Genomic DNA, 25,577 nt, shown 5'->3' on the forward strand with positions numbered 1-25,577 from the left:
TCCCTGACAAGCTGCTGAATCACCCCTGGGAAAGTGCTCTGAGTTGCAGCGATTCTCCTCAGGCCCTGTTCCCTGCAGGAGAACTCGTAGGTACTCACAAACACGGGAGTACAGGCACCAGCTGGTGACAATGTGCTTAAAACTTACCGATTTCAGTGTTTGACATTAAGCATCTTTATGAGCTGTTTCAGATCAGTACCTTGAAGACCACATGTTCCTTAGGTCTGTTTTTAGCACATATTTCAGTGAAGGAAATGACTATGCTCAGGGCAGTGCTGATGAGGTTATCTTAGAGCATGCCACTGAGTCATCGACAAGCCCTGAAAGATGCCGAATAACAGTGATAGTGAATTTAACCCTTTTTTTCCTCTGACATATTGACTGGAGGAAACTTTCTTTTACTTATGGGCACTTTGCATGGAGCAGGCTCACCCAGGTCTGGCAGTGGTTACTAGCACTTGTGCAGTGCTGCCCCAACTTGGCTGTATTTTTTCAGGCCAGCTTGGCTCTGGAAGCATTGCAGCTCTACGTGGTGCCACGCTGTGTGTCAGTGAGTGGAGCGTGGGTTGTTGGGGAGTGTGATACAGCAGCATCCCAGCTTGGTTCGTGTCTGGTAGGACCGGCTCCAAGTTCAGTCCAGCAAGATTAAGTGGACCTGAGCTGACTCCACATGGAAAAATTATGAATGTCTCTTCACCCAGGTCACTGTCATAGCTTATAAAACCTTCTTTATCCCTTTATTTCTTTTTTTCCAGCATACTCCAGCCCTTCATTATTCCATATATATAGGGAGATGACATGTATATTGAGCAAATATTCCATGACTTATCTCTGACTGATCACAATATATAATTGTGACTGTAAGTCACATTGTGCTGGTTTTGCCACTTGGATGACTAAATTTTTCTGAATGAAAAGAGACTGAACAGGGAATAGGCAATACTCTGTTTTGCCTATGAGCACCTGGCTTTGTCACGGAGAGTGCCAGCCAGCTGTCTGTGCAAACTAAAAGCATTTGCATGCACTTTCAACAGTAGTGAGTGAGGAGAGCTGTGACCACATCAAAGGATGTTGAGAGCTCGAACACCACGCGGGGTTCAATGTGAGTTCCCAGCACTGCTGTGGGGAACTTGGCCAGCTCTGCAGTCAGGCTGCTTTACCTCAGCTCTAAAATGACTAGACGAGGGAGCTTTGTGCCTTTTGAAGTTAGAGGGGTTGCAAAGCTGGTGAACAAGAAATTATGATGCAGTTTTTTGGGTTGTTGATAAGTCACCTTGTCCTTGCAGTGGTGGGCAATTTGACATGAATGCAAGGCAAACCTTCAAAAATGTTGTCAGGGTTCATTCAAAAACTGAGAGGTGGAAAACGAACTTTATGTCCCCTGTTCCTGCAGCCCCAGCTTGTAATGAGCTGTTTGTCCAACAATGCACATGGCAGGGTCAGGGTATGCACGCCTGGACCAAAAATTGAGGAGGGTTTAGAGTGATCTGCAAAGAGGTCAGCTGGGTCTGTGTCTTCTCCCTTCTTCCCTCTATTTTTTCAATGGGACACGAGGAGGACTGAGAAGTGCATATGCTTTGGAGAAATATGGAGAAATAAATGAATAAACAACTAAGCCAGGCTTTTGAGTTTAAAGCCTCTATAAAGGTCAGATCATGTTTTAAGCAATGAGCCCTTTGTCTCTAGTGTTAGTTTTGTTTTTACAGTGCATTCAAAATAACACAAGCTAGCCAAGTCTTGGGAAACTTCCCATCATGCAGCCTCATGGGGCTCATCTCGCTGCCACAGTAGCTCTAAACACTAACCCAACTCCTATTTGCACTCATAAGCCCCCGGCTCAAGTTAGCAAGTACTTTTAATTAACACTAGCTGGTTTATGTGGGTGCTGGCTGGAGCTGGGAAGGGTGGGAGATCTCAGCTACGATAGCTGGCAGTACTGCCTTGGGTCTAAGCGTTGCTTTGCTGTGTGGGCGCCTTCATTTGAGTTAAGCTAACTTGGGAGGACTGTAGATAACCCGAGCTGACAGTGGGGTGAGAGCAAGCTCCAAATCTTTTAAACTCAAACAAACCATGGAAAACAAAACAGAACAATGTTATTAGTTCAGCTGGAAAATAGCCAGGCTTTGGGTTAAACAAGACGGTCAAAAAATAGAGGCAGAAATTTGTCTGGTTCAAAAGCATAATGGAAGTCAGGGAAAGCTAACGCATTGCAAATGCCATTGTATCTCAACTGTTCTTTTTCCTTTTTTTTTACTATTTAGAAGGAGGTAGGGGAAGCCCTGAAAGAAGCCTTTGACATTGGGAAACCCCCTTGTGCCAGTGCTGCAGTCATTCAGGTAATCTGGGGAGAAAATGAAAAGCTCACATCCTTTGGGGTAGCCATGTCATTACACACAAATGTGTGGGTATTGGCAGGACCCAGTTTTGCATGTCTTGGGCTAAGCTCAGCATGTTACGAGCTTGCAAGTTAGCTGACATACTTAAACTGCACCTGTGTTCCCCCAGACCTGTTTTCTCCTCTTGTGCATATGTAAGGAAAACTAACTAAAAAAAGACGAGCTCGAGATTAGCTGATTCAAGCTGAAGTTGCGTTCACACTTGGAATTTCATACAGCCCTTTGGAAAGTCACAGTGTATTTTTAACCAGCCTGCTCTGTGCGCGCTCTGCATCGCTGCAGAGGGCTCTCATAAAGCGAGCGGGAGCTACCAAGCCCTGGTGGATCATCTCTGTGGCCGTGCAAGAGGCAGGCGGCTCGCTCGTGGCTCTGGGTGCTGGGCGCAGCTGGTTGCTGCGCCGGCGGCTCTGGCAGCGCGAGGCACCGCGGCCAAGCGGAGCACTTGGCCGAAGCATGCTCTGCTGATCTGTGAGCCATTGCCAGAGGGCGTTTGGATCAAGACCCACAGAAGGCTTAAAATAAATCCTGGGGTTTCCATGTGGATTCAGCAATGCTAGGGACCACGGGCAGCTCGGGGGCCGCTGTGACTGTATCTTTCTCCTCCCCTCTCCACCGCCACTACCCAGAGCGGCAGCCCTGTTTTGGGATGGGAAAGAGGGAAGTAGCCCCACGGTCCTGTAGGACGGCAAACTGCCTCAGGCCCGCTGCCGGGGCTGGCGTTGTGCCTTGCAGGTCAACAGCAGCCAGCCTCCCTTGCGAGGCTGCGCCTTCAGCAGGCAATAAAGTGGCTCTTGTGGCACAGCTCAGACCCAGGCTCACAGAGGCGGCTGCTCCCTCGGCTTGTCCCCCTCGCAGCGACCCCCTGGGCCTCGGCTGCATAAATAGACAGTCCTTATGAAAACACTGCCTTCTCACTTTTCTTGGACTGGCACCTAAAGTTGAGTTAGAAAACAAACAAGGCATCCTGGAAACTCTTCAGCAGTGGTTTCCTGACACCTTGGGGCAGTGTGTTTCCTCCCGTCCCTTTTGGTGAGCTTTTGTATTTCTTGTGAGCAGGGCAAAAACCCATTCGTGACATGAGTCACCCTTTGTCTTGCTGACGCTTCATGGAGCGCTGGGAGAGCCCAGCACAGGAGTCCATCTGGCTCCTTTAATCCATCTGGCTCCCCTCCCCTTGCAAGCTTTTGTTTCCACGGAGCAGCTAACGGATGGCATTAAGTTGCCACCTGCTCAGGCCTATCCAATATGGGATGGATTTTTAGCTGTCTGATGTCGCCTGCCTACTGCAGGCACCAAACAGGGGTCAGTGGGGTGAGACTGTGGGGTGTTAAATCAGAGGATTTAACACACGTTGCCGTGTCAGGCGGGAGCGGCGGGAGCTGGGAACTAGACACCTATCTTGTTCAAGCATCCCTGATAGACACCCTGGCAGAGGCACACAGCTGAGAGTTGCCTAACCATTTTTAGTGGTGGCATCCAAATTTATCTGCAAGAGAAAGTCACACAGAAGTGCAGGTGTTCCCACAGGCAGCAAATCTTCGCAGGGTCTGGGCAGCACCGCTGGACATGGCTAGCAATGAGCATTTGTAGGGATAGACTTTCCCTGACTTCTGCACCCTGTTCACTGCACTGGAAGCAGCAGCAGCAAAGGTGCAGATTGGGCTCCTACCCAATACCTTTATGTATGAAAGGGCTTTCAAAACCAAAACATACCTGGTTGCCTAAGAAGGGAGAAGGATTTGCAGCAGGGTGAAGGATGGGAGGTATTGCTCTTCACTGTAGTAAGAGAAAATGGCTTCAGCCCATTCTCCTCTCACGTCTTGAAATCCACAGGTATTAACAGAGAAGACAGAGGCTGCCCAGCGCATCAGTGAGAGCCTGAGGGAGCGAGTGGGAGCTGTGTGCCTGGAGGAGTGCCTGAGCTTCCTCGAGAGGTAAGAGAGATGCTGCTTTCCTCCCCGGCACGTCAGCAGTGCTCAAAAACAGAAATCCTGGTAAAGCGCTTGGTGATTCTGTGTTTGCCTGCATCCACTGTTACCCCTCTTTCATTGCATGGCCATTCCCCACCTAGCTGTTAATGCAGGGACAGCTCTTCACGGCTGTTTATGTTTTCAGCATTTGCTATTGGACTAAAGTTGAAGGGACACCCAGATGGATGGATTAAACCTTGGGGGATGTTTATTCTGGAGAGGTTCAAACCTTAAAAACAACCAGAAAGCGTCGCAGCCGTGTGGCTGGTGCCCACCCTGGCTCCTGGGAGGCAGGGAGGCTGCATGCCAGGAGCAGCTGCACAGACCCCTCCTGAGTTCAGCAGGATTTGTATCAGGCCCTGAATAAGGACTGCAGGAAGGCTTTAAGATTATTTTCCCCATAAGTGAAGATATTGGCTTTTCCTACCCTATCTGCACTTCCTGGATGCAGTGCTTCTTCCAGGCTCCCTGTGAGGGCCAGGAGCTCTGGCCTGTTTTACTTCTCTGATTTATTTTATTTATATATAAAAAAATATTTATTTATATATATATTTTTAATATATTAATTGTGTATATATATATTTATTTATTTTATATGATTCTCTGATTTATTTTAAGATCCGTTGCCCTTCACATTATAAAGAGAAGGAAATCCCTATAAAACAGGATTGTCCAGGAGCCATTTGTGAGACTGAAGCTGTCGATAGACTTCATGGGTTATTCATGCACGCTGAGGCTTTTAGTCTTCTGCAGCTTTATAGACAAAGCCTCAGTTGCTTCCAGGAAGCAAATATTCCTGCAGCAGCAGTGATTAAATGAACCTCCTGCCTCCTGATCCATGCAGTGCAAGGGATGTCCCCATCCTGACTGTGCTGTCCTTCCTCCCCAGTGGGGCAGGACAGGGACTATCTTTGTCCTAGTCTAGAAGCCCTCTCCTGGAGCGAAACTCTGCACAGTAAAAAGGCAAATAATCACAGAATATTTCTCCCATTTGCTGCCAGGCTACTGCTGTCAGACACATTACAAAGCACACCAGCTTGAGAATATGCCTTCCTGTTTTAATTTAGCTATGGAAATGAAATAAGAAGCTTTCTCCAGCTCCATGGCGGCCTTGGGATCTGCAGCAGCCTACAAATCCTCGAGAACTGCTACATTCTCAGGTTAGCAAAGAGACCCTCATAGCACATGAAGTGAAATGGGTTTTCTGCTGTCCGACCTTTTTCTAACTCTGCTGTGGGGTCAGCCTTGCCTCCAGCTGGGTCTGATCATATGGCCCCCCCCCCACACCACCTGGTTAACTTGAAGCATGGAGGGAGCCTGGCTGCAGTCAGTGAGCCCCTTCAGAGCTGCCCTACCTCAGTGAGTGGAAGGTCTGGTGGCAGCGGCTCTGCTGCAGGCAGGGCCCAAGCTGCCGTGTTCACTGTGGTAAAGTGGGGACTCTTACTGCCATGGCTAACTCTATCACGTGCTGTGACGGGGTTTCCTTCCCTGCTCTGATTCTCCTCCACTGGGAAATCCTGATAAATGTAGTGCTGAGATGCATGCACTTGCATGCTTCAGGCTTAAGGGCTTTGCTGTATGAAATCCTATTGAACATGCCAGGCTTTCTGTGGGGTTGTTAAGAAGGCAGGAAGCAGTCAAGCACAGAGCAGTGTGGGAGGCTGTTTGCACCTGCGAGCTAACTGCAGTAGTGCTTGCAGCAATGGAGAAAACAAGGTTGCTTCTGTTCTTCCTGTGTAAGATTATCTGGGGATCTCTGGAGTCAGCAAAAAGCCCAAATCAAGTATATGCACAGTGCTTACTTGATTTTGGAGCTCTGCTTTGGGCCTGGATAGCTGTTTTGCTTGTGGTATGTGCATGTTGCTAATGCTGGACCTTAGACTGAGAATTTATGAGACTCTTTTATGTAATTCTTTACAATTATACTGGGAATGAAGTCACACACTGAGCTTTTCCAGAGAGTGAAACGTCTGGTTTCAGACCGCTGAATGTGTTAGCTAGGATGTGCAGACTTGCAGACTGTTCTGATGGAATACAACTGTTCATCTTGTATTTATGGGGTGTCAAAGGCACATAGGAGGCTTCAACCAGCCTCCATTTATCAGGAGACTCATTTGCATACCCAGATTCTTGCAGCAGGCCACTTCAGACTTTCTCATTTATGAAAGTACCGGCATTTTCATTCATCTAAACTCATTGGTGCTTGGTACAAGAGCCATTTATGTGCATTTTAGCTTTCATGTCCTTATGCCAGCACTTCAGTGCGAGCTAACTGAAAGAGGGGTGGGTGTGGGTCACTGAGACCCTGTGCTAGCCTTGCACCTGAGCATGTTTCTCTTCAAATACCTAGGCAGTCATGTTGGTTGCAGTGGGAAGTGTTTTGATCTGAAAGCATAGCCTGATTTGAGCTAATCTTTTTTTTCCATTTCCTTTTCCTTTTTTGTTCAGAGCTGCCTGGCATAAGCTGACGTACGTTTGCAGTGCCAGCACTGGTCAGGATGTTAAGGTAAAAGGATTTCTAGACCAGATAGAGGATGAGACTGTAGAACATCTTCTGCAGATAATCACTTCTAAAGTCAAGGTAAGGGAGACCCATGTTAACCCTGAATATTTTTATACTGTTGGGCAGGTGTCCACTTCATTCTCATGTCCTGATTTGGAAAGGATAAAGCTGTAGTTTTATCTTCAGACTCTAAATACCGTTCTACCTTGTCTGAAGCTGCATCTTGACAGCTTCATCTTTTCCAGTTTTTGGAATCCTAAATCCACTGTCTGCTGTTGTGCTAAAAATGGGCACCCTGTGCTGCCCCTGGGGAGCCAGACCCCAAGGGCTGAACACCAGCTGGTACCTGCTCCTGCCCAATGGCCGGGCATCTTCCCAGGGGTGGTGATAACTCACAGACACCAAGACTGTGGTGGGTAGTCAGGATTCAGAGAAGACAGACCAGGGATTTATCCCTCTCTTGGAATAAATTCCTTTCCCTTCACACTTTCTAATGTTAGATGTTTAGCCCAGATGCCTACCTTCGTATCCCAGCCTCCATGTCTAGATTACAAAGAATTGCAGGCTGCTAATAGTGTGTGATGTGCGTTCCCTTGTGGAGCTCCCCAGAGCATCCCCAGAGCATCCTCGCTGCACGGGTTTACTCAGACATGCTGAAGTCAGCAGAGGAAAAATGACTAAAGAAACTGGCAATACCATTCTTTGAATAAAGGCACAGGATGCTGCAGCTTGTGAAAGAGTCTCTTTCCAAAAGCAAAAAGAGCATATGCACTAAAATCCATGTCTGCAGCCTGTGTAATATCTCCAGAAGTTCATCCTTTGACTCTGTCTATCCCTTTTCCTCAGAGAACACTGAAGGATCACTTCAAAAAATGTGACAGTGGTTTAGGTCACATCCTAGAATCCTTAAAGCAAAGCTTTTTGGCATTTGAAAGGAAAAATACAGGCATATATGAGGTAAGAAATAAGTAAGAAGGTAAGAATCACAGAATCACAGAATCGCAGAATGGTTGAGGTTGGAAGGGACCTCTAGAGATCATCTAGTCCAACCCCCCTGCTCAAGCAGGGTCACCTAGAGCACATTGCACATGACCTTGTCCAGACAGCTTTTGAATATCTCCAGGCATGGAGACTCCACAACCTCTCTGGGCAACCTCTTCCAGTGCTCAGTCACCCTCACAGGAAAGCAGCTTTTCCTCATGTTCAGACAGAATTTCCTGGGTTTCAGTTTGGGCCTGTTGCCTCTCGTCCGATAGGGCAACTGGGCACCACTGTAAGAGAGTCTGGCCCCATCCTCTCTACACCCTCCCTTCAGATACTCATACACATTGATAAGATCCCCCCTCAGCCTTCACTTCTCCAGGCTGAACAGGCCCAGTTCTCTCAGCCTCTCCTCATATGAGACATGCTCCAGTCCCCTAATCATCTTAGTAGCCCTCTGCTGGACTTGCTTCAGTAGCTCCATGTCTCTCTTGTATTGGGGAGCCCAGAACTGGGGCTCCGGATAGCCCTGGTGAGGCTGCATCTGGAGTGAGTAGAGGGGGAGGATCACCTCCCTCCACCTGCTGGCAATGCTCTTCCTAATGCACCCCAGGATACCATTGGCCTTCTTGGCCACAAGGGTGCATTGGTGGCTCAGGACCAGCTTGTTGTCCACCAGGACTCCCAGGTCCTTCTCTGCAGTCCCCAGCCTGTCCCGGTGCACGGGGTTCTTCCTCCCTAGGTGCAGGACCCTGCACTTGCCTTTGTTGAACTTCATGAGGTTCCTCCCTGCCCATCTGTCCAGCCTGTCGAGGACCCTCTAAATGGCAGCACAGCCCTCTGGCGTATCAGCCACTCCTCCCAGTTTTGGATCATCAGCAAACTTGCTGCGGGTGCACTCTGTCCCTTCATCCAGGTCACTGATGAAGAAGTTGAACAAGACTGGACCCAGTACTGACCCCTGGGGGACACCGCTAGCTACATGCCTCCAACTAGACTCTGTGCCACTGATCACAACTCTCTGAGCTCTGCCATTCAGCCAGTTCTCAATCCACCTCACCGTCCACTCATCTAGCCTGCATTTCCTGAGCTTGCCTATGAGGATGTTATGGGAAGCAGTGTAGAAAGCCTTGCTGAAATAAGATATTATTCAGAAAATAGCTAAAACAAGTCTTTGAATCTCTGGATTACACAGCATTTCAGTGCTAATCCAAACTACCATTTTGTCTGTCATTGAAAGGGCTTTTAAAGATCTAATCATCTCTGTCAAGTTCCACAGAGTTAGTTATCTGCTTCACTGGGACAGCTAGGACCTTTGCTGTAATCTCAGCAGAGAAACCAAGAAATGAAGGAACAGGGAAACTGATGGATTTCCCAAATACAGAGGAGGAACATAAGGTGATCTGTGATACTGCCCTGCTCCCAATACCATTATACTGGAAATTGCTTCTTATGTGCTTCAGTCTCAGGTTGGATGTGTTGCTGCTACCTGTGCTATACCTGTCCCACTAAGTATTGGGCTCCCTTTCTCTTACCCTCACATGTCTGCAAGCACTTTTTCAGTGCTGACTTTAATTAACATTTTTGAAATCTGGAAAAAGTAATGGAACAGAAAAATTAGGAGCTATTCTGCTGCTGTTCAGAGCCTGTCACTGAATATCCTGTCACATTAGTGCTGGGGCAAGCAGCAACTCAGTGGCAGAGCGCTATGCCAGAACTGTCTGACTCGTGCTTTGTCTGTTTTGGACAGGGCTGGGGATTTCCTGTACCTTTGGACTGCAGCCTAAAACTCGTCTGATTTCAATTGCTAATGAAAATGTGTTTTTTGTGCAGTGGCCCATATTCCCTTAGGGAGGCTTGTTCCCTCTCTCCCTCCGCCTCAGGTATTGCATGGTCTCAGCACTGAGGTCTCTCAGCAGATTGTGGATGGTTCAGAAATGCCCAGGTGACTCTCAGGGCCTAGCCACAACCATGTGGCCAAGGGTGCGGCCCTGGGATGTGTCTAGAGGGTACGTCCCAGGTAGGCTGGATCTTGCTTTGTCTATAGTCCAAGCTGTCCCAAAGCTATGTGGTTGTTAGTTTGGGGCTAAGCTAAGCCAAGTCTTTCTTTGCTGCTTGGGAGGGTGAGTGACCCGTGGCGAAGCTAACTGGTCCTATTGCTTTGGTTGGATGTCTCCACACTTATTATCAATGTCTGTGTCATCCACATACAGCTTGGAGGTACTCCATGTGTTAGACCAGGCATTTTAAAGGGACAGAGAAGTGGACACCCATCTGAATGGGCCCTACTTCCCCTACCTATGCTGGCCAGAGTCCTAAAGCTATGGCCTGGTCCTTATTCAATGTCCTGCTCATTACATGGAAGGTAATTTGATCTTCTTTGCTCTGAACAGACTCTTGTTAAGGCTGTCAACGTCACCATTATTACAGAATATGTGCGGGCCCTCCTGACCATTTCCAGGAAACCATCTTCTAGGCAGAGGAGGAGGATTGTCAGCAAAATAGAAGAAGATCATAGGATGCTGCAAACCATCTTTAAAGAGTGCTTAGTAAGTCTTTGATGTGGTTATGCCTGTGCTCTCCATTATTAAGAACAGTACCAAAAGAGGAAAAGGCTCTGAAAAAAAATAGAAAATATTTAAGAGGTCTTACCACAGTGGTATCCAGCTTCACAGAAATGAAAATCAGATGTGCTGGAAGACAGCCCTTCAAATCTGCCAGAAGCTGTTAGTTTATCTTTGTGAAATGTGTGAATGGATGAGGCAAGATTCACACTCCTGCCACTGAAATAAGAATGAGGCATGCTCTTCTAAGCTGGGACGACAGCTCTAAAGCTGTCAGCTCCCCCAGACGAGCCTTCTGTACCTTGGCATGGCAGTGAGGATGAGGAAGGGCCATCCTAGGAGCTAATGTTGCCCCCAGTGTTTTCCCTTGAGCCTCTGTCGAACTCTTGGCTATGTGACCACTTTCAGGGCAATGAATTGAATTAGCCCCTCCAGCTGGCCCCCGCTTTCCCCACAGGCCCTTCCTCAGCTACGGGCCAGTGGCTGCCACCATCCCAGCCCCTTAGAGAGCTGGGCTGGGCTGTGAGTCAGAGCCATTTCTGTGCATTACGATGGTTGCCATGAGGGTGCAAGCACATTGATGCTGTTGCGGTTGGCCATGCTTGCATGGAGGAGTGAGTCTTCATGAGGAGGTAAACACCTCACACAGTTATGGGTAAGGACGTGATGCAAAAGGGATAGATTGGGTGTGAAAGGAGAGCCACACCATTGAAGAAAACTTGAGCAAAAATGCTAGGTCTGATTTGCAGAAGCAATTTTGGAAGCTTAGAATAGCCTCTTTACTTAATTCATAATCCCATGTAATTGGCAATTCCACAAATGGTGTCTGTGGATGGCACCACACTGTTGCACGGTTTCCTTGTTTATCCAAGGGCAAGGACTGCCATGTGAACAGCCCATCCTGCAGCTGCTCCAGCATGAGATTCGGCTGCCACACAACGGGCCCCTGGCACGGCTGCTTTTGCAAATGCAGGCTGTGAGCGCCTGGGCAAAGTGCCCTGTAAGCAAGCTGATTTAAGCCTCGCAGTAGCGATTGCGAAGATTGTCTGGACTGTCAGACAGGAAATTCTCATATGACACAGCAGATAGAAAGCCTCAGCTTTATTGGTTTTAATAATTTCACAGATTTTGAGTCATTCTCATGACTTGTGCATTTAAGTGCTTGGGATTAGAAATCTATTTTCTCCCAAGAGAGACCTCCTATAAGTTAGTTGTCAGTAATTCTGACTATTTTTATCTCATTTTATTCTTTGGACAATCATTTGCAGGCTCCTCCTGAAATTTCTCGGACCTGTTATAACTCACCTGATAGTTTCGTGGTGGAAAGCTGGAAGTTCCCAGTGCTTTTAGGTGAAGGTTCACTTTTCCTAGGGTGATCAGTCACAGACAACTTGATGCTTTGAGAAATCAGGCCATGAGGAATAGTAGGAGGATTCTCTAATATTTAACTTCTAAGCTTACCAGTAATGCTGTGCTTAGCATTACCTTTGGATGAAAAGTGCAAGGAAAGTCGATTTTATAACGTAAATGAGGTATAGGAAATCTTATTATCTACTAAAACCCTACATGCTACTTTGGTGAAAAAAGTTTACATCTAGTCAGTCCCTTTCCCTTGGGCCCCCACTCTGTTCTCATCCTTACTTGATGTGTGAGCACTGTAAAACTTGCAGAGGGAATGCATAAGCAATTTGCAGGGGACAGCCTCAAATGAGGTACATGGTTATGCATGCAAAATATGTACTCTACTGCAGACTGAATTTATTGTGCAGTTGTTGCACAGGCTGCACCTGCTCCCTGCCCTGCTCTGCCCTCTGTCCAGCCTCTCTTCCTGTTACTCTGTCCTCAAAACACATTTGGAAACACCTTGCTTCTTTCCTAAAAGCAGTAAAATGTCAAAGACAGCTAAGCACAGCTGACAAAACAACTCTTGTTTGTCCCTTTAGATTGCAGACCATTTACCTTAGACCTTTCCTGACTATATAGAGCTTAACAAAATCTGGCACCTTCTAATTAATTAACATTTACTTTGTGAGCTTGCCAAGTATGAAGTCTTACAGTATTAATGTGCTGGGAGCAGAGTACAGCTTGCTCACTGTGCAGAGCTAGACATGCTGTGTGTCTGCAGTGCGGAGGAAGAGAGAGAAGGCTGTCTTCAAATATTACTATTATTTTTAATTTATGTTCAATGCGGAGATGAGCTGAAACGAGAAGCCGGCCTGCTGTTTCTAACGCCCTGTGGAGATCAGGGGAACCTGGGCTTCTCCTGACCTAGTTTGACAGCCTGTTCTCTGGGTTTGCTTTGTCACAGGATCTCTGTTGACGTGATGGCATCAATAATTCAGACTAGCAATTTTACCGCATTACCACACCAACGAAAATGTGAGCAAGATCTGAAGCTCTCTCTTGGCAGTTCATCCACATTCTTCTTTCCCCAGCTTTTTAAAAAATTCTGCGTATTTCTTGCCAGCTTTATGAAGCTTTATCCTGTGATGTGCTTTAGTTTAGAGGGAACTGATCATATGCAGCATCTACCAGCCATAATTGTATCCTCACAGGGTCCAGCCCCGCTTCTCGTTGTTTTTCAGCTACAGGATGTGTGTCCCTTCACCCTCTCCCCGAGGTCATTTGTCTGTCCCTGGGCTTGTTCCATGGCTGCAGAAATGCTGCCATGTGCTGGCCAGCAGGGCTTGGTCTCACATAGGCACAGGGGCTGTTGCTTGTGTGGGAAGGGAAGCCACTTCCCAAAGAGCAAAATGACCTTTCAGAGGAGGGATATGTAGGAGAAGGCCCGTTTTACAAAGAAAGCACAGGAAGGAATTCTGCACTGCTGAGGGTAGTTGCCGAGCTGCGCTGGAAGCAGACTGGTTACACTCCATCTTTTTTTCTCTTACCTTGCAGGAAAATATGGTCCTATATGTGCTCACACAGTCCTACAAAGCTGCTACCCTGCACAGTGAACATCTTATCTCTTAAAATTATGTTCTGCTTCCCTTGCCCTGAATACATCTTTTCTTCTATCCCCAGGGTCCTAAAGAAGGTTCCCTCAAGGATCCAATAAAAGCAATTCTAGGACTTATTCAAACTTCTGATGCTGAGGGAATGAAAATAGCCCTTCTGCCCATTCTCAGAGAATTTCCTGATCTAAGGTAAGATGTTTTACTCATTTGACTTATGTAGTTTCTTACATGTTTATTTGCCATCAGAATGCCAAGTTGGGCCAGGGACAGTGCTTATGGTTGAATGTACTGAATGCTTCCTATTAGCAGATGTGGATTTACAGGTTTATAGCTTTGCCAGACATTAACCAGTGGAGTTGACATGTCTCATCCATAAAGGTGGAGGATGGAAGAGATGTCTGTCAAGAAAGTAGGGATGCTATGGAAAAATACTACTTGAACGCACAATTTACAGGCTGCGCTGGTGCATTTTACAGCACAGGCACAGGTGGGCTGCATTGGGGCTTTCAAGACCTTCCTTAGTTTGGTCATTTCTTAACTTGCAAGCACTTGGCTCTTGGCTTTAATACTTCACCAATCCTTTTGATGTAGCTCTTCAAGGTATAACTATTTCCACATAATCCTAGGTGTATTCAGGAAGACATAGACACTTCTATTTCTCAGAGAAAGCTGTTAAAAGAAATGAAAGTCAACTTTTTTTAAGAAAGATGATATTTTAGCTAGCTACATTTGTTCCAGAATCTACTGTTTATTACTGCCATCTTTTGCTCTGAAGGTTTGTGCTAGTGACTGTATTTTTTCAAGTTAATGTGATTACACTGTAGAGCTCTCTGTCACAGGATGCCGTGAAGGCCAAAAGCATGAATAGCTTCAAATGGGGACCAGATAATTTGTGGTAGATAATTGTCTCAGTGGCTATTCAACATGACAGTTCTGATAAAACCTCCAGCTAAGGAAGTCACTAAACTGCAGACTGCCAGAAGCCAAAAAAAAAAAAAAAAAGACAAAGAAAGACTGTGTTATGTTTGCCCTGGTTCCTATATGCTTTCCCCAAGCATTTGGTACTTTTGAAGACACAGTATTGAACTAAAAAGTTGTGTCTCTGATACAGCATAGCAGTTCTTATGCTCTTACTTTATATATGTATGTGCACAGGAAATACTCAGAAAAATGTCATTTTGATGCAGACCTCTGAGGAGGTCATCCTGGTTTGAGTGGATGCATTGTTTTTGATTTCAATAGAATCCCAAATGCTTAAAGCTGTGTTTGGCTTGGATACATTCACCCTCTGTTAAACAGACTAATAAGCTGTGGCCCCACTCAGCAAAGCAATGCTATGTAGAGCAAAAAGCCTGTAAACTTCCAGATAACCAAGAAGTAACTCCATCTGAGGGGAGAAAAGATACCAAAAATGCTTTCGAACAATTAAAGGTAGAGTCACCCCAAAAAACAGCATGACAGATGCAGATCTTTTTCTAGGAGAGAACTCAGAGAGTTGAAGATTTCTGTGGCTTTGCTGGGGTGCTGTGTGCACTGGGACCCATTAGCTTGGTTATAGCACACATTGTACACACAGCTCTTGGATATGGCCTCCTTGTTGTTACGTGGCCAAAGGGTGTTGAAAAGCAGTTCGACAGCTTCCAGACTTTGGTTTGGCCCAGCAAAACTGGGTCCTAGAAAGCCAGCTTTTTCCTTTGACTCTTCCACTGACTGGCCATCTGATCCTTTTGGAAAGGGAAGAACATCTGAATGTTGTGCTGGACCTCAAAGACTCGCTCAGCCGAGAAGACAGAGATACTCTCTTGAAGACATTTCATGATAATTGTGGGGAAACAGGAACAAACTTGCTTTTTGGAGATATAGAGGTAAAGCCTAGGACATATGGACTCTGTGGCTGCTTCTGTTGTTAGCAAAGGTAGGTGTGTGAGTGTGTGTGCCTGCGTGTAACACATGCACGCGCACAGGCAGAGGCATTCCTGGTGGTAGGGAGCTGGGGTGACGTCTGCAACATTGCCTCTCTGAGTCCCTCATAGCAATATATGCTGGTTGTACTTTGCTCTCTCTGCCTGCAAATTTCCACGTCATGAAGCACCATGTTGCAGGCAGTGCAGATGCTGCATGGTGAGATGTGCCAGGCAGGGAAGAGCGGGGACACAGGGCAGACCAGGCTCATCCTCCCTGTCCTTCGCCCCTGTTTGGGGGTTGCTGCAGCAAGGCCTCTCCGTGCAGCCCTCCCTCTCGGCACGCTGGCCTCTTGCACTGCGCTCATGTGCCGGGTGTCCCTGACGAGCGTGGGTGCTTCCTGCCAGGGCTCGCCGAGGGGGGTCTCCCTGGTGGTTCCCCTGCTCGTGTCCCTGGCTCAGGGGTATACCTGCCCTGCTGCAGCCCCTCTCCCTGACAGCTGGATTAATCAAGCTGGGGCCAGTCCCACCCAGGTGACTGTGCCATGCTGCAGGCACCAGAGGTGAATGTGCCATCGCCGCTCCTGGAGCAGCAGCCGGAGGCACAGGGGAAGAGGGATAACAGTCCAAGGGATGACCACCACACTGATGTCTTAAATCCCCTCAGTGTGAATTGCCAGGGCTCATCTGGAGCACCTGTAATCTCTTCTAGCTGGTCTTTCCCTAAATCCTTCATACTGTGGTGTATTACAGCCCAGTTCACAGATTCATAGGTCTCAAAATCACAGGGCACCTTTGTAGGCTGTTACATCTGTCCACTGAGTTTCCCATATGATTCCTTCACATTCACAAATTGCTTTATTTTGTTGTTGTTTAAGCTGCAGCAGATCTTGAAACTAAGCAGGGCCTCATGATTTAAAAATACCTCTTGGTGGAGAATGTATAGCTGTTTGCCTTACTTGAAATAATCTACAGCTTCTTTTTAGTTTGAATTTCTCCAGCTCCAGCTCATAGCCAGAGAATTTTGTTTTATCTTTGCCAGGCCAGAGCCCTCTGCTATCAAAATATCTCTGTTAATGTTTACAGACTGACATCTGTCACCTTTTAACTTTCGTCAGATAAACTGAATAGACTGAGCATCTCAGGTTAAAAATCACAGTCCCTTTCCTCCTCCTCCTCCAGTCTCCAGTGTCACCATTTATTTATAGTTCCCCATGTTCGCAGATCAGGGATGAGTTACGCAGAGATGTGACCTGGGGCCTCCAGGCATAAGCAGGCAGCAGGTTACCCTGTTAGCAGGGAGAGAAAGCAATTAGAGAAACAATTAATAAGCAAGCAAACTTTCCCTACTTATTGGGAACGGATTCTGATGTAATGAACTGGTTACCAGTCACCCACTTTTATACCCTCCTTTAAAGAAATTATGGCACCACCTTTGCTTTAGGAAAGATATTCAGGAAAATGTTTTTAAAAGAATGGAAGTCCCTTAGTCTCCTAGTTGCTGAAATCCCCTGGGCAAAGAGGCTTCCCAGATCCCACAAGTCCTGGCTGGGTCTCCACTGCAGTGAAAGCACCTCTGCAGCCCAGATCAGTAGTTTCAACCAAGCTTTCAGGTAGCAGTAACAGTGAAATCTGTTATGGCACCTGCTCACGGGAGGGTCACCTTCCTCTTCCCATCCCACCCCTCGATTTTGTGCGATGCTTTGGGGTGTGACCCGCAGGTACCTCAGTCCTTATCCATAGGGAATCCACTACTTTCTCCCGGTTGGGAATGCAGCTGTTATGCATATATGTCCTTTCTGTATGCAGAGGCAGGAGATCTTTGGAAGAGTGTTATCTTTGGTTGTTTTAAGTGTCAGCATGAACTGACCTCCCACATGAGGAGTGAACGGGTTTGACTAGTGTGGGCAGAGACTAGCTGGATGCTGCAGATGACTGTGGGCCTGTGGACCCAGAGTAGCTCGCAAGCTGGACGTTTACAACAGAGAAATGTTGATACAGCTTTGTTCAAGAGGCTGTGTGGAGAAGGGATATTTCTGCTGTTTGACTCTCTTGCCCACGTGCTGATGAGTGCTATTTGCTTACGCATATTTTTTTCTTCCTTTCACTCAGATCTGCTGTGAAAAACACGAGGTGTCTCTGCCCTGTGGCAGCACCTGCAATCACAGCTCCTTGGGAGTTTTTGGGACTGGTGCAGTTGGAGGCACGAAGCAGCAGGCCAGCCACAGAAGACAGAATTCCTGCACTTTCTCAAGAAAACCACGAGGCCCAAATCCTAATCTTCTGTGCAAAGGCTAGATGGTGCATGAAGAGGTCTAAGCAGAGAGAGGGAGCTGAGTCCTGGTGGTCATTCCCAGGATGTGGCATAGTGCTGTGTGGAGGGGGAAACTCCCCAATTTCTTATTGGTTCCCTCCCTTGTTCCACACACAACCTCAGACGTAGCCAGGGATTGCTGTCCCATCCTAGTGGGTGACACAGCACCTCCGTGTCCCCCGCCGACCTGGGTCAGCCACGTAACCTGCGTCCCGGCACCTGCCCGGGCGCTGTGCAGAGAGGGGCTGCCTTGCCTCGCTCCCCGCACCCGGGGGCAGCGACCCGCGGCGGGGACAGCCTGCTGGGCGGAAATGAGCCACTTCCGATGTCGCGCTGAGGCCGCCAGCCCCTGGAGCTGCTGGACGGGATGCTGGTCCCGCACGAGTTTTACAGCCGACTGCAGCTGAGCTTCGCATTCATTTTATACCTCAGTTCATGGAAATTTCCTCTTGCTGTGGAAAGCGGCTCCTTTGCAGAGGGACCTCTTGCTGTGGAGACTCTCGCGGGAAGCGGGCAGTGAAAGGCGCTGTTCGTCCCGACCTCCGGGCAAGGCCTGGGCTGCTTTCAGATGCAAATAGGCAGCAGTTCCGCTGGGGGAAACGCTTTCGGGCTATCTGCGGCCTGGTCACAGCCTCCGAGCTGGATTTGGTTCAAGGCCCTCGTTTGCTCTTGTGCTGATAGAGGTCGTTACCGTTCGGCTCCTCTCCGGCCGTGTCAGCAAGCTAACGGTGCGGAAAGGCGCTGCTGCCTCCCACGCTCAGGTTTTCCTGAGCAGCCCTTCCTGCTCGGATGTGCTCTCTCCCCCTCATCTCCTGGCACTTAACAGACTCTTACTTAACACGAAAAGGGGCAAATCTGTGAATAACCCGTAAGCACGCCAGGCCGTGGGCACCCCCAGTCCTGCGACCCCGGGAAAGCGCCGACCTGGGCAGGCGCCGCAGCACCGCACCGGGCAGGCAATAAAACCGCGTCGTTTGGGGAGCGCCGCCTCCGGGGACTGGGGCCTGGGAGCTGGGCGGGGGCAGGAACGGGGCGATAACTGCCATTATTTGTGCTCCCGGCGCAATGCCTGAGCGGCACCGAGCCGGGAGCGAGCGGGCTGTTTAATCATCAGGAAGCACTCTGCGGGCTGTCGGCGCGTCGCGAGGCTTCGGCACTGTCAAAATCCATCGCTCGGATCGGAAGAGGGAAGGAAGAGCATTCCCATAAAGGCCTGCAGCCTGCCCGGCCTTCCTGATTGCAAATCTGCTTCAAAAGCCCAAGCTTTGTGTCCCTTGTATTTTATAATTGTCCCTTTCTGCCTCAGGTAAACCTTTCCCAGGGTCTGAGGAGGTGCGGTGAACGCACGGCGCTCCGGTGGGGACAGCCCTGCCAGGCGGGCTGCGCTATTCCTCCTCCCGTGCTGCCTAATGGCACGTTTCTTAGGGAAGCGATTACAGGCTTTGCTTTCCGACAGCGGGATTAGAGGCGGCCTCTGCTTGTTGGAGTTTCAATCAACGGAGCTTCCAGAGGAAATAAATAAAAACCCCTCTGACATTTTGATCACGGTTGTTCTAAAAATAATTCCTCAGCACTGGAATGGTTCCTTCCAAATGCGTTTTGATTGCTACGTGCCTCTCTTCCGTTTGACATTTGCATTCGGGGAAGGGGCTATGCCGCTGGCGAGTGAGGAAGCCTTTGGCTGGGGGCTGCGTGGCTTTGCGCTGGCGACCCTGGCAGCTCAGAGCAAGCCTGCGCCGCGGCTCCTGGTTCCGCTGCTGCCGGGTGTGCGCCGGCCGGGCGATGCCTGCTGCTCCATGTGTGCCTGGCAGACCTATCCGCTTTTGGTGAGGTCTCTAAATCGCAAATTCCTCCACCCTGTGTGGAGCATCAAGCCACAGAAAGGGCAAATAAAGATTTGACTTCAGGAAGGAAACCTCAGATCAGGAGCTTTGTCCGTGGGCTTTAGCGCCGGTGGCCCGCGGGAGGTTTTCTGGAGCAGGAGGATCCCGGGGGAATGGGGATGGGGGCAGAGCGGCCATGTCACTTGGAGGCAGGTGGCAGGTGGGGAAGGGCCTCGGCCACCTGCAAGTCACCTGGGAGAGCAGATGGCGCGTGGGGAGGCCCCGGGTGGCTCCTGGGCGAGGGGGGGTGAGCGGGATCCTGGCTTGCTCCCCGGGCGAGGAGGGGTGAGCAGAGGGAGGACAGCAGGCGCCAGCGGGGAGCGAGGGCTACGGGGCTCTGTGGGGTGGTCAGGGACAGGGAATGAGCAATGATGTCCCTTGTTTGGGGGGAATCTCAGCACACTTCCCTTTACCGTGGGCCCTGGCCTTCCCAAATGTCCCAGATTCCTCCTTTCTAGCCTGGATCATGGGCCAAGGCTAATGGGTTTGGATGGGGTTTGTGCTGCAGTGGGCAGGAGAGGGTTGCTGCCGGCTCTGCACCTGGAGGGTCCCAGCACAGAAGCCCTCTCCCAGCCCTCTGCGCCCGTGCTCTCACCAGGAGAGACCCCTCGGTGCCAGGGAGCACAGCGACTGCAGCACCCGGGAGGTGGGAAAATCCTGACAGCAAAGTAGATGCGTCTTTGGCCAAGCAACTATGGAAGAGGCATTTCTCCTCCGGCCCCTGCGTTCCCTGTGCCCTCTCTGTTCCTCTTATGGCCTGGGAAGGCTGCCCAGGAGGGATCCACACCACCATAAAGCTTCATGCTGCTTCTCTGCTGCAAATGGGTTTCTGGGACAGCCTGGGAAAGGACATGGTCATTGAACCATGCTAATCAAGGGAGGGGTAGGCTGTGGTGTCAGCCCACAACATCTGCTCAGCGCATCTGGGGTTGCTTCAGGCTTTGACTTGCTGACCACGAGTCCACCAGACCAAAACCCCAGAAACACAAACCTGGGCCTCTGTCTGGGGGCGTCTGTCCAAAGCCACCGAGAAGAGTGATCCTGGGGCGTGCTTCATCACTCCAGGCATGTCTGAGTGGGAAGCAGAGCCTGGGGTAGGCACTGTATTAGCAGGGAGCTTCCAAAGATCCCTCCTGAGGGTCACCTTCAGTTCTTGCTGCTTAACGCAGGGGAAAACAAGCCCTCCTGAACTGTGCTGCGAGGTGTGAGGAGAGACCTGATGTAATAATAATACAGAAGAAGTGGAACAAGTTAACTTATGTGGGATATAAAACGTACACAAGGAGAATAAATCTCTAAAACTGTGAAACCTCAGAGATGGCAAGTCACCTGTGAATTGCAATATTTTATGGCAAATTTGTTTTTATGCCCTTTCTTCCCTCTTTCCAAGAGGAGCCTTACAATGCTGGGAAGCTAAACACCCTGCCATACATTGGTCTCAATGTTGACCAGAATAGCTTGCATGCGTGGAGCTCCAGCTCTGAGCCTTGCCAGGACCCAGCTGGGAAGCAAGGCCTGACCCAGCTGTGGGGCTGGGTGTGTGCTAAGGAGTGGCAGCCACAGCTCCCAGTGTGTCCCACCGCTTCCAGTGCAACCCACCGCTCCCAGCACATCCCACCACTCCTAGGGCATCCCACAGCTCCCACTGTGTCCTGCAGCTCCCAGTGCATCCCACAGCTCCCAGTGCATCCCTTAGCTCCCAATGCATCCCACAGCTAGGCCAGGGGACAAGCCGAGGCCCAGGAAGGATACACTGCTGGTGCCATCTAGTGGAACTGGGACAGCTGGAAAGGGCCGTGGCTCTTTTGTATTTATTATTTATGTTGTTATAGGGTATGGCAGGGGTATCGCTGCCCTGCAGAGCCCTGCACATCCCCCCGGGAGAACTTCCCAGAGTCCTACAGAGCAGCGAAAGGGCAGAAAGGAAACAGCAGACACGGGGCTGGCCTGAGCGTCCCTGCAACGAGAGGAGGCCCAGGGAGCTGCTGCTCCAGTTTCAGCGTGTGTCAGCTTTCAAGTGGCCACCGCACGCAGGGCAGGGCTCACCCCGGGGTGACCGCTGTGTCAGACAGTGCCGCCCGTCCCTGCCACCCTTCCTTCGCCGCCTCGGCCCTCCGTTGTGCTGCTTATCTGCTGCTGTTTGCTCTCCGTGCCCAGCTTCCGTGTCTCTGGCTCCGAGGATGCTTTTGTGCATCCTGTAATGTGGTTTTTAGGTCCTCTTTGGGGTGCTTCATACTGCAATGCTGGGAGCAGCTGCAGGGAGCGAGCCCTGGGGTTGCATAGGCTGACCAGCCTCCTGCTCCACTCGCTGCCTCTCTCAGGGATGTTGGGTTTGCAGGAAAAGGAAAGGTTGTGTGCCTGGGTGTGAGTTGGGATGCAGGTAGATATTTCTGCCAGCCAAATAATGGACAATTTTGCAGGAAGATTGCAAAAGAGAATAATGAGAAAAATTGTTAGGATGTATTTGGCTGGAAGTAGACAACATGGAGGTGAGCGTGAAGCCCTGTGCCACTGGCACCTTTTTCAGGACAGGCCCAAAGTCCTGTGCAAAACTTCACCAGGCAGTTCCCACTTGGTCCCAGATGACCTCCCAAAATCGCCTGTGGTCTCGTGGCTCAGCTCTTCTGCTCTGAAACAGAGGCGGTGGCTGGAGCGAGGCAGCAGTGAGGGTGGCCAGCAAGGGGGGAGCGGTTGGGTTCGCGCCTCGAAGGGTGGGTGAATTCCCACCGCCTCCATCACGCTGGTTCCAGGGGAGCCACTTCTGTGAGAGCAAATTTACTCGACAGCAAAAATAAAAAGTTCTGAACTGGTTGGCCTCTTCTCCCTCCTTCCCGGGGCTCTGGGCCTGCTTCCTCTCTCCTACCCATCAGCTCCACACCTGCTAACTCTCCTTTTCTCTCCAGTGGTCTGATTACTGAAGATAAAGCAAATAAACTGATAACAATTCTATTCAAGCTGTATTTAGCTTTCATTTTGTGGGAACCAAATCAGAAACTGTGAGCCCAGAAGCCTGTCTGCTTTCTGCAGCCAGTTGAAACCCAGAGCTGCCTTTTCCTGCAGGACTCCCTCTCTACGCTCCCCGTGCTGGCCCGGGTGCAAAGCTTTGCACTGAGCAGTGCTGAGCTCTATCCTATTTCCACCCAAAAGCTTGTCAGGAGTTGTGATTTCCAGCCTGTTCCCAGCTGGTGTCTCCAGACGGTTCCCCAGCTGCCTCTCTCGCTCTGGACGGAGCAGTTCCCCTTGCCAGGAAGTTGGTTTGCTGCTGCCCGCGACATTGTGGAGGACGTACAGCTGCTAAATCCCCCGTGCACATCTGTCCTGCTCTACCTCTGTGCACACACTCTACACAGGGACCTTTGCTTACTGCCCAGAAGAGCTGCTGCAAAATGGATGGCAGTTTGCAAGCAATTAAAATAACTTGGCTGGGTTTATACCAGTTGTTGGGAAAAAATCCACTTTTCAGGAACACAGTATTTACAAGGAGCCAGAATAGCAAAGACCAACTGGAATGATATGTTATAGCATATACCCTTGCAGGGGTTTGTAAAACATAAAAAGCAAATCGTCTCTCACAAATGAATATCAGATTCTTTTCCTTCACTGGTTTGTATCCTCCTAACTTCTCCACACTGGTCTCTTGTGTTTCCAAAAAAATGGGCTTGTGCTATGCTGAACGATGTCACTTCATTCCCCCTCAGGACAGCCCTCAAGAAAGACTTGATTCTCCATTTCCAGATCATAGTTGCATGTCTTATTTTGGGGGGAATAAATGCTGGGGAGTAGGTGATACCTTGTGAGGACGGTCTCTGCACCAGGGTGGGTTGCGAAGTGCGAAGGGAAGGGCAGCACTCGGGGGTTTCTTTCCTCTGTGCCTCCTTCAGGTGACAAATGCCAGCAGCACTGGGCTGCCGGGCCAGCGCACCGTGGCCGTGCGGAGGAGGGCTGCGGGGAGCCTGCGGCGTGGGCTGCCTGTGTGCCAGCGGCTGGACGTCACCCCGCTGCGCTGCAAAGCAGTGCCACGGGCACGATCGCTTGCCTCGGCACGTGGCTAGCAGCGTCGCAAACAAGCCCGTGCCAGAGCACGGCAGCCTAGAGACACTCCTGCTGGAAAGGGGCTTGCGTAGCTGCTGGCTTTCCTCAGCGCGGGCTCTTATCTAAAGGTTTGGCGGAGCCGGGGAGAGCACCGCGCAGAACTGCATTTTGCAAACCTGCCAGAAATGTCAGTGGCCTTGAGGGTCACTCGTGGGCATGTTTCCTACCATTTTTAGAGCAGGAGGTGGCAGCGGGCTGTGAAGGCAAGCTGCACTATAGTAACCGCTCGCGCCTCCCTGTGCTCACGGGTTTGCTTTTATCAGGGTAGTTCAGACAGGGTATCAGTCACACAAGTTCTTCTGGGGGGCAAGTGCCCAAAGCCCTGCAGCTCCCCATCTGCATTTCGCTTTCCCTGACATTGCAACATGGGTGACAAAATAGCAGGACTGGCCCGGTGTGAGTGGCAGCACCCATCTGTGTGTGCAGCTCTGCACTGTGGCCACCCCAGGGCACCCTTGTCTTGCCCAGGTGTCCCCCCACCCCACAGCACCCATAAGGATGCAGAACCCTTTCCTGGGCCGATTCAGCCCTCTCCTCTCTTCCCTCACCTGCGTGATACCCAGCATGGTGATGGATTTGGAGACCTTACTGCAATCGTGAACGTTTCATGTGAAGCTCGGTTTGGATGAACTGTCTTCCTTAGGCTGTCCAGACACTTGGGACGTGGCCCTGCATCAGTGGCTGGGACACGCGGGTGATGGCCCTGCCAATCCTCCTTTTCAGCAGCAGCACACAAGGAGTTGTACAGAAAGAGACCTCTTGCCTGCAGATAAGCAGGGTGTATCTGCAAAGGTAAGACTTGGGGCTGCAGGCACTGCACTCTTCCTTGCATGCACCTATAACATATTTTGAGCAGGGCCGAGCTGTTAGTAAGATCTTGTTTTTCCCCCTAACTCTGTACCAGTGATTCCCCTGGCGGAAGGTGCTGTTTGACTCTTCCTTCAGGGCTTGCTCACCACTGTCTGCTCTCCAGGGCATACCCCCAACATATCCCCATGGACAGAAACCTTGTCCCCCCAACAAGCAGGTCACTGGTGCAGCCTGGAAAGTGATGGAGCATTTGGTTTTGATGTGAAATTGGAACCAGCCACTAGATGGGGATAAAAACTGGTAAAACATCTGGACCTCTGCACAGCTAGGCCTTGGCTGCCCACTGCTGAAGCCCTTGTCCTTTGCTGCTGCAGTGAAGGGACAGAAAAATGGCTTTTATTTACTTGTTTCTCTGAAATAAAATGATGTTCTCAGATTTTAAATGCAATGCTCTCCATGTGAGGTGTTGGCCATTGCTGGGCAGCACTGTGCTCTCCGAGCAGCAAACCCCTGGTTTAAAGCACAGGGGGAGGAAAGTGTCTTGGATCCAGGCAAGTCTCTTCCTGGAGAGGTACCTGTGGGATGGGGGGCCTGGTAAGGGTGAACATCAATGTTGTTCCTCCAGCTCCAGCAGGTTGAATGACCAACCACGCCAGCAGTGTCCAGCCTCAGGTATTGCTCAAAGTCCTCCTGGCTGCTGCCACGGGGCTGGACAACGAGAAGGGTGCTGCGAGCTGTGCATGGAGCTTTGCTCGGCCCTAGCGAGCCACCCGTGTGGCTGAGGTAGGGACTGGGTGCCCACTGTAATGCCCGGTGCTAGACCACACCAGGCCCCGTCCTGATGGACAGCCCCTGCCCGGGGGGAGCAGGCACCTGCCTACAAAACTGCCCCCTTCAAAGCAGGCAGCACCAGGGAAGCTTAGCAGGAACCGTGCGCCTTTCCCTGCCCTAAACAAGAGCAGCCACTGGGATTCACCCCTCTTGTGCTCTGGACTTTCTGCAAACCAAGTTGTGCTTTAATTCTTTCTTTCTCTTTCTTGGCCAGCGATAATGTGCGGTCAGAAAGCCCCACTTCCACAAAGGAGGATGCAAGCAGAGACTAAAATAGCATGGGTGGAAAAGCTCTTTGTTTACCACCGGACTGGGCCCCTCCTTGGTGCCCAGCTGCAGGGAATATTTGCAGAAGGGCTGTGCCCCTGGAAGGAC

General features: G+C 50.0%; 1 protein-coding gene across 32 annotated transcripts in view; it reads left to right on the forward strand.

Moving 5' to 3' along the window:
• LOC112972706 overlaps window positions 1-19,128 on the forward strand; it is a 44,440-nt gene extending 25,312 nt beyond the window's left edge. For 27 of the 32 annotated variants that reach the window (XM_026079615.1, XM_026079613.1, XM_026079631.1 and 24 more), the window contains 8 exons: window positions 2,262-2,336; window positions 4,230-4,330; window positions 5,434-5,526; window positions 6,815-6,947; window positions 7,716-7,826; window positions 10,244-10,399; window positions 13,439-13,560; window positions 17,385-19,128. In XM_026079615.1, coding sequence (XP_025935400.1) covers window positions 2,262-2,336; window positions 4,230-4,330; window positions 5,434-5,526; window positions 6,815-6,947; window positions 7,716-7,826; window positions 10,244-10,399; window positions 13,439-13,560; window positions 17,385-17,715 — 1,122 coding nt within the window. In that variant the 3' untranslated portion in view covers window positions 17,716-19,128. The other 5 variants (XM_026079634.1, XM_026079635.1, XM_026079633.1 and 2 more) reach the window with 5 other exon arrangements.
• Window positions 19,129-25,577: the final 6,449 nt, after the last annotated feature.

Source organism: Apteryx rowi, unplaced genomic scaffold (genome assembly GCF_003343035.1).
Source record: "Apteryx rowi isolate R43461 unplaced genomic scaffold, aptRow1 scaffold_5, whole genome shotgun sequence".
Classification (NCBI taxonomy): domain Eukaryota; kingdom Metazoa; phylum Chordata; class Aves; order Apterygiformes; family Apterygidae; genus Apteryx; species Apteryx rowi.